Source organism: Antechinus flavipes, chromosome 5, assembly GCF_016432865.1.
Source record: "Antechinus flavipes isolate AdamAnt ecotype Samford, QLD, Australia chromosome 5, AdamAnt_v2, whole genome shotgun sequence".
In the NCBI taxonomy this organism is placed as follows: domain Eukaryota; kingdom Metazoa; phylum Chordata; class Mammalia; order Dasyuromorphia; family Dasyuridae; genus Antechinus; species Antechinus flavipes.
The window spans coordinates 135,770,057-135,782,957 of record NC_067402.1 but is presented as its reverse complement, the minus strand read 5'-3'; the positions used below and the strand labels follow the sequence as shown (position 1 = coordinate 135,782,957).

Sequence of the window (12,901 nt, the reverse complement as noted above, 5' to 3'; positions counted from 1 at the left end):
TTTTCTCCATATATCCCAATACCTTTCCAATATGTCACATTTACTTTAGTAGATCAATTAATACAGGGGAAAAGATAGTCAAAAATAATTTGAGATTTCAAGAAGATCCTTTCATATATTCTTCTTTCCCTGAAGAGAAAAACTATTTATAAACAACATATCTTACTTGTTAGCAACCAAGCGCATGACAGTCCAGTCTTTTGGAAACATCTCAGGCCGTATCAGTATTCGAAACACAGTAAAAATCTGCAGCAGGAAATCCTGAGAGAGAATGGGAAAAAAAAATTTTTTTTTTCTGATTTTATTGTAATTACTAACACATTCAAGTGAAAACAGAAAAGAAATATCAAAAATTGCTGGAGCTAATTGCATTTTCTAAACAAAACAATTACAGAAAAGAGAAGCAAAATATTTCAGCAAGTAACCACAGAGCATCTTCCTATCCTTTAACTTTCCTAATTACAGTCCTTAAACTTTTAATAGTTTTGTTGTTATTGTTTAGTTGTATTTGTCTGTGACTCCTTTTGGTATTTTCTTAGCAAAGATACTGGAATGGTTTCCCATTTCCTTTTCCAGGTCATTTTACAGATCAGGAAACTGAGGCAAACATAATTAACTTACCCAGGATCACATAGCTAGTGAATATCTGGGGTAGAATTTGAACTCAGATCTTCCTGACTCTAGGCCCAGCACTCTATCCACTGTGCCACCTAATTGCCATTATATTTAGATGCAAGAAAACAAGTGGAAGACTTGTAGCAACATGTAGAACACTAAAGACAACCACATCAGGAAGCTGAGGCAGTTCAGTGGATAGAGTTCTGGACTTGGAATTAGGAAGCCCTGAATTCAAATTCAGCTTCAGACATTAATTGTGTGGATCAAATGAGCTAATTGCCTCTTTTTGTATCCTCCAAATTTAGCACAGTGTCTGGCATATATCTTAATCTACTGACATTTCCTTTTTCATAGTGCTAAGACTTTTTAAACTAGAAGTTTTTATGATTCTAGGATTATGTTTCTTTTTGTCAATTTAAAAATTTTATATTTAAATCAAAACATCTCAAACAAACCTCCATGTTCATAATTATTTACATGATATCTCCCCCATCTAAGGGGATGATATCCTGGGGGCAGGGATCAAGCTTTTGTAATTTCTTGCCTATCACTTAGTAGGTGCTTAAGAAATGTGCATTGATTGATTGATCTTCCTAAGAATGAGAACAATGAAAAGCACTAGTCTTATTGATCCGAAACCTGGGTGGCTTAGTGAACAGATATCTGAATTTGGAATCCAGTCAGGAAAAGGTGAGCTTCAAATCCTGACTCAGCACTAGCTGCAGGACTCCGGGCAAGACATTCAATTTCTCTGACTCTCAAATCCACCTCTGTAAAACAGGGAAAATAACAGCAGCTACTTTACAGAGCTGTGGAGAAGATCAAATGAGACTAATGACAATCCCTTGTAATCCTTAAGTGATTATGTGAAGGGTTAGTTATTATAATTCACATCACTCTCAACCTCAGTTACTTCATCTAGAATGAGAGGGAGAGACTAACAGGTCATTAAGCTTCCTTCCAGTTCTAACAGGTTATCTCAGAATGGGTTTTAACACCAATCATCAATAAGTATTTATTAAACACCTACTTAGTACTTGTTAGTGAGCTAGATACTGGGGATACAGAAGAGTACATGGCCCCTATAGAATGAAAAGGACTTGTCAAATCTTTTGTCTGGACTGTATAGCATTTTTCAAAAAATCAAACTTTGAGAAGGACAAGAAAGAACTCTGAAGGTTTAAAGACACTCTTCAAAGATGATAGGCCAGAGGGATGGACACATTTGCAAAAAAGCTCCTTTTGAATTGACCAAGCAGAATAACCTGACAAAGGATTTCTTGTTACTCTAGAAGATGGATGCCCTTTTCTAAAATAGATATCTAATGGGGCATCAAAATTCTGCCATAATATTATATCCTATTTTGGAAAGGAACCGAGAAAATAAAATAGATTTTGCAAAAATGAAATAAATTGCTCTCTTTCTGTGTATGTGTGTGTGTTTCTGTCTGTCTTTGTCTATCTCTGTCTCTTTCTCTCCATCCTTTCCTCCTTCTATCCTTCCCCTTTCTCTCTTTTTCTTGCTTTTTTCTCTCTCTCCTTCTTTTCTCCCCTCCCTGTCCTCTGTGTGTGTCTCTGTCTTGCTTTATCTTTCAATTATCTCTTTTAATTTAGTTCTCTTATAAAATTCTTACAGAATCATTAATAAACAGATTCCAAATTTAAAAAGAGAGACTGCTAATACTAGAGGTCTCAGGAAAATATGCTTCCATTTTTCTGATGTGTTTGAAATGTAGCAGCAAAATGTTATAAGCAAAAATGCTGGAATTTCGTATAATAATAAATCCAGTAACAAATCTGTTAAACGTGTAAGTTTTCTATAAATAAGATTAAGGTTGTCACTCAAATCAATAGAAGACAGAAAGAGAAAAACATAAAAATACATTTCTTGTTTATGATATGGCATTTTCTAGATACACTCTAACAGTTTTTTAATCAAATCAATAAATATTTTGACCACATTTTTGTTTTATGTTTTTTTTCATTTATTCATATCTCTATTTGTTATGGCCTCCAGATGGAGAGCATTGGATTTGGAGATCTATTTACAAATAGGAAGTCACTAACTTGTAAAAATAGCCATGAATGGGCTCTGTTCATTTAGTCAATAAGAACTCAATAATTTGTACAGCCAATATATCAGAGGGGGGACTAGTGCATGTTCCCCTGCATGCCCAAGTACATACCCATCTCTACTTACCTTTCTTTGTCCTGTACTTAGCATAGGCCTAGCACACTATAAGGACCTTAACAAATGTTTACTGCCTAGGGTGAGTTTTTTTTTTTTTTAATCTATTTTTTTCAGGGGAGAGGGGAGGGTTAAGCTTAAGTGCTTGAACATCTCCAAGGTGCTATTTCCAATAATATTCTTTAAACTTTTCTCTAAAAATTTACTTTTATTATATTAAATGTTCTTCCTCAGAAAAAAAAGGTGCTTTTTCTTCGTCTAACAATAATTAGTAATAGGCTTTTTTTTTTAGTATTCAAGTAAAATAATATTCATATTGTTTAGCAATATTGCTTAGATAATGATAAGAACAAGGTCACATACTCCACTAATTTTAATTTGGTAAGAGGAATACAATTATATCCTTTGCTCCAGCCAACAAATAAAAGTCTCTCATCATATTCTTTGTAATTCTCATAACCCTATATTCCTTCCTGTTGTTATTCAGGAATGTCTGATTTTTTGAGATGCCATTTAGGCTTTTTTTGGACAAAGATATTAGACTGGTTTTCCATTTTCTTTTCCAGTTCATCTTACAAATAAGGAAACTGAAGCAAACATGGTTAAGTGGCTTGCCCATGGTCACACAGTAAGTGCCTGAGGCCTATTTGTAATGCAGGGAGATAAGTCTTCCTAATTCCATATCCAACATTCTATCCATTTCACCACTGACGGCCCCTTTTCTACCCTACAAGCTGGAGTCAAATCAGAGGGAAGTGGAAGATATTTCAGAAAATTATGCTGTCCAAACATCAGATTTTCAATCTCTAATATCTTCATAATACATTCATTATCATCTAAAATAGACATGAAGGCACTTCATTAAGTTTTTAAAAGAAAAAACCGAAGTTGCAAGGAAAGAACTTCAGGGATATTGGCTGTTCTCAGGACTAACAGAAGTAAATCACATAAATTAATTCAAGCCATTTTTTAAAAAATTCAGAATAGTGAATTAATATTAACTTTATTATCTTCACATGGGACTTAGCTTGAACTTGGCTTCAAGTTGATATGTTGATGTTTAAAAGTGAATTCCTCCCACCCAAATAAAATGTGAATTTTTGAGAGCAGAGGACAATTTTATTTTGCTTGGCATATAGATGGCAATAAATATATGCTTGCCTATTAATTGAATTAAATACTGAAAAACAAGTTCTGATTAAAAGAAAGTTTGTAGATTATTTAAACAAGGTTCTTGATTATCCAGAAAAGTCAAATATGGGTTACATTGCCCACAAAAGATGGCTTAATTGTTGGAATCCTTACTAACTGCTAAGTAATTAGAGTTGATCTAATCTTACAAGAAGATGTTTTGGCAGAACCTGAAACAAGGTACTAAGTAGAACTACCCATAATCCCTCTCTCTGGAAGGAGCATAAATAGGCCAATGGGCCAGTCCGAGAGTTCGGGAGAGTGAAGACGCTACAAGTCGAGATTTCAGCGGAATGACATGAAGACTGGAGCTGGCTGGAGGCTGAAGAAAGCAGAGGCAGAGGCTGAAGGACCAGACCTTTGGATTTAAAGACATTTGGAGAGAGCTCTTGGAACCAAGCAGAGAGATAGGCCTCTAAGCTAACCGGGCTATATTGGGATAATAAAAGATCTGAACTTTTATCACCTGGATGTGTTTTGAGAAGAGAAAAACTCACCACATTTTGGCGCCCTGAACGTGGGACAAACAGACCCCTCAGTGGATTTCAGTGGAAAAGCTACGATCCTGATTCAAGTGGAAAAGCCTCTGATCCTGATCCAGTGGAAAAGACTCTTCAACCCAGAAATTAGGGTGAGTGCAACAAAGAAATTTTGTTAGAAGAGTTAAAGTAGAATTTCAGCTAAGATGGGACAGATATTTAGAAAACAGCCTGTTTCTGTTCAAGGAAAATGTTTAGAGAGCATTGTCAAAGTTATGGAAAGCCAAGGTTTAATTATAAGTTTACAGCAAATCACTGAACTTTTACAAACTGTAAAGGACATATGTCCTTGTTTCTCTCTTGATAAGGAATTAGATCTAAATGAATGGAAATTGGTTGGAGAGGATCTTTGTCAATTCTATAATAAAAATGGGCCTAACTCAATAATTAATACATATAATGTAATACAATTGGCTATAAGAAGTTATTTAAGTGATAGAATGATGAAAAGGAAAGTACAGGAGGAAGAAGTACCAACTTTACTGGGTGAAAAGGAGGACGAATCAGATGAGAATGGAGTTAATTACAATTCTGAGTGTGATACTTCACAGCAGGAGGAATTAGATGATTCCACATCTCATGACCCTCCCCCCGCAATTAACCCTTCATGGGTGGAACAAGGGGGAGAGAGAGAGACAGAAACACAGTCAGCTTCTCCTGTAAAGCAGAATTTGACGAGATTAGAAAAAGCATTAATTAAAGCAAAAAATGAAGGAGAAGATATATCTGATTTTATAAACGCATATCCTGTGATTGAAAAGATTGACTCTTCAGGTCAAAAAGAGAGAAGATACACTCCTTTTAATTTGGGAAAAATTAAAGATTTGAAAAAGGGTTGCACTCTTTATGGGGCTACATCATCTTATGTGAAGATGTTACTAGATAATTTGTCTTATGAAATCCTAACCCCGAATGACTGGAAATCCATAACAAAAACTTGTCTAGAACCGGGACAAAATTTATTGTGGCTTTCGGAGTTTCATGAATTATGTAGGATTCAAGCCCAACGCAATAGGCAAACAGGAGCTGTTGTACAAATCACTTTTGACCAACTAGCTGGTGAAGGTCAGTATGCAGAGAGTTCAGAACAGATTTATTATCCCATAACAGTGTATGAGCAAATTTCTAAGGCTGCAATAAAAGCTTGGAATTCTCTCCCTGGACAGAAAGATGGAAATAATGCTTTCACAAAAATAGAGCAAGGTCCCAATGAAACTTTTGCAGATTTTGTGGGACGTTTACAAACAGCTGTAATAAGAACCATTGGAGACAATGCAGCAACAGAAATAATGACTAGACATTTGGCTAAGGAAAATGCCAATGAGATTTGCAAGAGAATTATATGGGGGCTAGACAAAAAAGCTCCTTTAGAAGATATCATAAGATGCTGTGCCACAGTGGGCACAAATGCTTATTATGCCCAGACTATGATGAACATGGAAAGACAAGGTCCTTCTTGGCAGAGGAATGCTAGAGAAACTCGTCGATGTTTTCATTGCGGAAAAGTTGGACATTTGAGAGCTCATTGTAGATATGGAGATAGAGTGAGAAGACAGGATGAGAGAAAACCTAAAACCCCATGTCCAAAATGTAACCGAGGCTTTCACTGGGCCTCTAAATGTATATTGACCCAGAGGAATGAGAGGCAGGGCCCAGCTCTAAAGTATCAATCAAAGGACAGGTGGGGCATGATAGCAGCTGAGGTTACACCCAGAGAGACTTTAGAAATTCAGAACTCTGATGTCATCAATCAACAGAAAAGCAATCAGGATTACAGTTGGGAAGAATACAGGCCTTTTAAGACAACAAGACAATATCCAATGCAAAAAGCTCCAATGTAATTACCAGATGATGAGGAGAAATCCCAAAAGTGGTAAATAGAAGAGAATTAGATAGGTTAACTGCTTGGGGAAGAGGATCTGCTTAAATTTCCACAGGTGGAAAAGGCTAACAATGAGACTGTCAAAAGAACTTTAAAATCTTCAGCTTTCAGTTCCTGAAAAACCAGCAAGAATCACTGGATTCCCTGAGATGAAAAATTGTTGATGAGACTTTTTGCAGTACTTCAGAGCTTACAGGAATTATTAGATTCCTGGTGCATGAACTAATGGACAATGGAATCCTATTGGACTGTTTCTAGGACTTATGGACATGTGTAAATTTTCAGGATGATTCATGTTATTTGTTACATTACTACTAGCCTGTGTTATATTGCTATGTGCCTATGTAAATTATGTATAATGCCTCCCATATTGATGGATTTATGTATACCATGTATATCTGTTACAAAGTTCTGGCCTATATTGATGGATTTATGTGTACCCCCTCAGAAACCCCCTATGTTTTAAAACAAAAGAAAGGGGGAGATGTTGGAATCCTTACTAACTGCTAAGTAATTAGAGTTGATCTAATCTTACAAGAAGATGTTTTGGCAGAACCTGAAACAAGGTACTAAGTAGAACTACCCATAATCCCTCTCTCTGGAAGGAGCATAAATAGGCCAATGGGCCAGTCCGAGAGTTCGGGAGAGTGAAGACGCTACAAGTCGAGATTTCAGCGGAATGACATGAAGACTGGAGCTGGCTGGAGGCTGAAGAAAGCAGAGGCAGAGGCTGAAGGACCAGACCTTTGGATTTGGTGACATTCGGAGAGAGCTCTTGGAACCAAGCAGAGAGATAGGCCTCTAAGCTAACCGGGCTATATTGGAAATAATAAAAGATCTGAACTTTTATCACCTGGCTGTGTTTTGAGAAGAAAAAGATCACAACACTTAATAATATCACAGCAGGAATTAGAAGAAAAGGCATAGTGAAGAAGAACTCTTTTGGTAGATTCCCCAAGCCTTCATCCACTGATTGAATGTAATAATGACAAAGGTTTTTACTATACCTTGAAAATTTATTATTATTATTATTATATGATTTCTGAAGGCAAAATTTGGACTGGGAGTAAGGAGTGATAGGAAAGGCATTTTTCTGTTCAACATAAGAAAAAACTTTTGCTTTGAGAAGTTTTATATCAATTAGAGCTATTATTTTGAAATCCCTTACAGGGTTTAGGAAATACATTTATAATTCACAGAAAGTTACAAAAAAGACTCGAGAGATTCCCCTCGTCAAATCTTTTCACTTTATGCATCATTATAACAGACATATAAGGTCCTTGAATCATACCAACTTCAGAGATGGGGTGAATGCAATGTCATTTTTTTAAAAGAATGCTTAAAGAATGAACTAAGAGGACAAACTGATAGATTCTTCAAGCACTGCACAAAAGGATGTCTGCTTTTTAAGAACACTGTCTTTTTCCACTTAAAAATGAAGGATGGGTCATGGTGCCAAATGAGCTAGTAGAAAAAGTGTTCAAAGTAGTAATTCCACCTAATGATAACAGATTCTTTCAGTCTTATATTCTAAGAATCAGAAGTCATATGTTTCCTGTGGATTATTAATCTATATGAAACAATTGGTGGCACAGTGGACTGAGCACTGCATTTGGAATCAGGAAGATTCACTTTCATGACTTCAAATCTGGCTTCAGACACTGACAAGTTGCGTTGACCTGAGCAAGTCACTTCACTCAATTTGCCTCAGTTTCCTCATGTGTAAAATGAACTGGAGAAGGAAATGGCAAACCTCTCTAGTATTTTTGGCAAGAAAATCCCAAATAGGGTTAAGAAGAGTTGGATATGACTGAAATGACTCAGTAACAAAAATTAACCTATGCAGAACATTTGTTCTAATATTCACATTTATGGATGGCAAAAAAAAAAATGTAGCATAATCAAACATTTAAAAATTATACATCTCTAGTGCTAGGTGAGTCCTTGGAAGCTATCTAATCTAACTTTCTCAAAGTAAGATCAATAGAAGAAAATTAACTGGTATATGGTAATCTAGATAGAGTCAGAAGTAGAATTTGAATTTAGGACCTGACTGTACAGTCAGTGTTCTTTCCATTGTAACATATTACCTTTAGAAATGAACAGATAATTTTCAGATGACAAAATTAAAGCCATCTATAGTCATATGAAAAAATGCTTTAAATCACCCATGATTAGAGAAATGAAAATTAAAACAACTCTAATGTACATTCTCATCCTCTCAGTTTGGCGAAGATGACAGGAAAAAATAATGATAAATGTTGGAGGGGATTTGGAAAAACTGGAACATTAATGCATTGTTGGTGGAGTTGTGAACTGATCCAAACATTCTGGAGAGCAAGCTGGAACTATGCCCAAAGGGGTATCAAACTGTTATATCCTTTGATCCAGCAGTGTCACTACTAGATCTGTATCCCAAGAAAATCATAAAAGAGGAAAAAGGACTTATATGCGCAAAAATATTTGTAGCAGCTTTTTTTGTGCTAGCAAAGAATTGGAAAATGAGTAGATGCTCATCAATTGGGTAATAGCTGAATATGTTCTAGTATATGAAGGTAATAGAATATTATTGCTCTATAAAAAATGATGAACAAGCTGACTTTAGAATGGCAGGGAAATTTTATATGAACTGATGCTGAGTGAAAAAAAAAACAGAACTAGAAATACTTTGTATACAGTAACAGATTATGCAATGATCAACTGTGAAAAACTTGGTTTTTCTCAGTGATTCAGTGATCCAAGGCAATCCCAATAAACTTTTTATTTATTTGTTTTTCTTTTTTGCTGAAGCATTTGGGGTTAAATGACTCACCCAGGGTCACACAATTAGGAAGTGTTAAGTGATTTGAACTCAAGTCCTCCTGATTGCTAAATTCGCATCACCTAGCTGCTCCCCAGTAAACTTTGGATAGAAAACATAATATGTATCCAGAAAAAGCACTATGGAGATTGAATGTAAATCAACACATTCTATGTTCACTTCTTTTTTCCTGTTTGTTTGTTTTTTTCCCCCTCTCCTCTGGTGTTTTTTTTTTTTCTTTTGTTCTGATTTTTCTCTCTCAACATGATTTATAAAGAAATGTGTATTTAAAAACTAATATATATGTACAACTAGAAAACAAGTAAACTGAGTTTTTAAAAAGAGAAAGAGATATTATCTTTAAATATTTCTCTTTGGTTTTAGAGTTATTTTGTATTTCCAATTGTTTGCTTTAGTATCCTAACACTTTTTCATGTAACTCAATCCATGTTGGGAAAAGACAGATGCAAAATACTGCTGAACAACCAACTAACACAAAATCAATAAATGCACATTTAATAAGCACTTATGTGCCAGGTACAATGCTGAGTACTAGAGATACAAAAAAGGGGATAAAGACAATCCCTACACTACAAGACCATAAAAATCTAATGAGAAAACAACAAAGGAAAAATTCCTTCATTATTGAGCTTGAATGCAATTAAAGTAAGTATATTAATTAAAGTACATTAATAATATCTAAATAAGGTACATTAATATCTACATTTTATAAAATTCACTTGGAGATCACAATTACATTATAAGAAAAAAACTGCAAATAGGTCCTATGTTTTAAGAGTTCTGAAAATTTTTATTATTTTTATAATTATTGGATTCATCATCTCATTTTTATGAAAAATGGAAGAGGGAAATTTGCAACATCCTACACTAATGAAAGCAAATTCAGGAAAGGAAAGATAGCTTCTCATGCAGAAAGCTGTTTGGAAGGTCAAATTTTGCTTTCAAAAATAAGTACTCTATTTCTGTGGTTGAATTGCTTTACTCATGTTTGACTCTTCATGACCCCATGGAGTAGGCAATGGTTTACCATTTCCTTTTTCAACTCATTTCACAGACATGTGCCCAAGGTCATATAGCTAATTAATATCTGAGGCTGGACTTAAACCTCATGAAGATGAAACACCTTGATTTCCAGCCCAGTGCTGCTCTCTCTATTGTTGAATCATTTTAGTTATATCCAACTTTACATGATCTCATTTGGGGTTTTCTTGTCAAAGACACAGTGAAGATTGCCACTTTTTTTCTACAGCTTTTTCACAGATGAAGAAACCGAGGCAAAAAGGGTTAATAACTTGCCCATGGTCATATACATAGAGCTGGATTTGAACTCAGGTCCTTCTGACCCCAATCCTAGAGCTCTATCTACTGAGCCAACTAGTTGCCCTCTTTAATTCTACATTGATGCAAACCTATGCGAATAATTGTGATCAACAAAGAACAGGAGTTTTATGGGTTCACATATGTTGAACAATAAGGAATATGTGCAAAGCTGTAGCCCACAGAACAGGGTGGGTGTATAATGAAGCAGCACAGGCTGATGTAGAACAAGTCTAATCACTATTCAGTTATTTTCCTCGCCTCCAGTTTTAAGGTTTCTTTTTAATTTGTCATATTCCAGTGAAGGAAAAACTTCAAACAACTGAAAGTCTTGGCACTCATGTTTGAGCCCCTCTATACTTTGTACTGACACCAACAAAAAGCTGGTTTTTTTTTTTAATGTACTTCAGTTGATAAAGGAGAAAGAATTCATATTGTTCATGCCATAATTAATCAAAAATCCAGAAACCACTCAAGCGGCAACCTAAGAGACCTTCATGCTCCTTAAGCAAGAATATATTACTAAACTTAAAAGAACCTTTAGGCCCAATTGTGAAACTTCATTCTGATTCAAAGAACCCCTCTCAAAAACTTGGGTCAAATTATTCTCGGGTGAGAAATTAAAAATTGTGACAGAAAAATATACCAAGGAATATTTGTGGAATATACCACCTACTTCACAAAGTTATGGTGAGAGGGCAGCTAAGGGGGGCAGTGGGTAGAGCACTAGTCCTGAAATCAGGAGAATCTGAGTTCAAACCTGGTCTCAGATACTTAAGTGCCTAGGTGACCTTGGGCAAGTCACATAACCCCAATTGCCTCAGCAAAAAAAAAAAAAAAAAAAAAAAAAAAATTGTGGTGAGATCTAAAGGAGATGATAGATTATGTCAACCATAAAACTACATAATGAAGAAAATTAATTTTAATGCTGTATTAATATTATAATATAATATTCCAGTTTATAGAATCAGGATCAGGAACTTGATGAGAGGAAAAATCTTGTCCTAGTACAGATCTCTAGCAGCTTGGCAGCTTATAGAACAGTCCAAGGTTAAACAGCCAATAGGAATCCAAAGTACTTGATCTACCTGATTCTGAGGTTGGTACATTTTATTCACTACAACAGACTTTCTCTGTTACAAAGTATACTAATTAAATGTTATTATCATCAAATCATAAACTCTTACAGAGGGAAAAAGACTTAAATTTTATACAGTCTATAGAAATTCTCCTCATCCTTGATAATTAGGTTCCTCCGACCCATAGGTTAATCATACCCTGAACTCTGTCTTAAAATCTGTTTACTCACATCAATAGAAATGTTAGCTATTGCTATCATTATTACATGACATGATTTTGAAGACCAATACTAGTTACCCTCTTCAGTGAACATTATTTAGCTTATTCTTATCTTTTTTAACATGCAGTACCCTTAAAATAATTCTCCAAGTGTGATATGATAAGGAAGACTAGCATTATATCTTTTCCTTTGCATCCTTTGATTGGGACTTTATACATTTTAATAAACTCAGCCTAAGATTGACTTTTTTTTTCTTTTGGCAGTCACATCACATTACTGATTCATTGATCTGCAATTAACTAAAATCCCTATATCTTTTTCACATAGACAACTGTTAAGCCATACCTCTTCCATACAACATCTGATCAACTGATTTTGTGAACCTTAAGTGCAAGTTTTCAGAGTAATCTGTATTATTTCATCTTTTATACTTGGTCTTTTATTTCAACCCATTGAGATTTTTTTGAATTCCATTCCTGTTATCTGCATATGAATTATCCACTTTCATGTCATACACAACTTTGATCAGCATGCCTTTCTAAGTCTTAAATCATTACTAAAATTGTTTAAAAGGACAGACTTAAGACCAGAGCTTTATGGGGTGTGACTTAGAGACTCCCCTATACTTTGACTTCAATCTGTGAATCAAAGATTATTTAGGTATAATAGTTCAACTAGCAACAAATTCACCTAACCGTAATATCAGTTAGCACACATTTCTTCATCTTGTTCAAAAAATTTCATATGAAACCTTGTTAAACGCTTGATGAAATCTAGATGTGATATAGTAAAAGGTTAAGATGGAATATTTGAAAACACACAGAACACTAAGTTCTAGTTCATCATTTGACATTTTCTTGTCATATAACTTTGGGCAAGTCTTCGAGCTCCATGAATTTCTTTCTTCATTTCCAAAATGTACAATGAAAGATTTTTGTATATAACATTCAAATGAGCAGTATATTCTGGAACAATATCAAAATACATACCAGTGGGAGCAACTAAGTGGTGCAGTGGATAGAACATAAGCCCTGAAATCAGGAGG

General features: G+C 35.0%; 1 protein-coding gene across 7 annotated transcripts in view; it reads right to left on the bottom strand.

Moving 5' to 3' along the window:
• DOCK4 (dedicator of cytokinesis 4) overlaps positions 1 to 12,901 on the bottom strand; it is a 506,986-nt gene that overhangs the window by 96,999 nt on the left and 397,086 nt on the right. For all 7 annotated transcript variants that reach the window (XM_052001087.1, XM_052001089.1, XM_052001090.1 and 4 more), the window contains exon 27: positions 167 to 261. In XM_052001087.1, the coding sequence (XP_051857047.1) occupies positions 167 to 261 (95 nt within the window). The remainder of the gene's footprint in view (positions 1 to 166; positions 262 to 12,901) is intronic.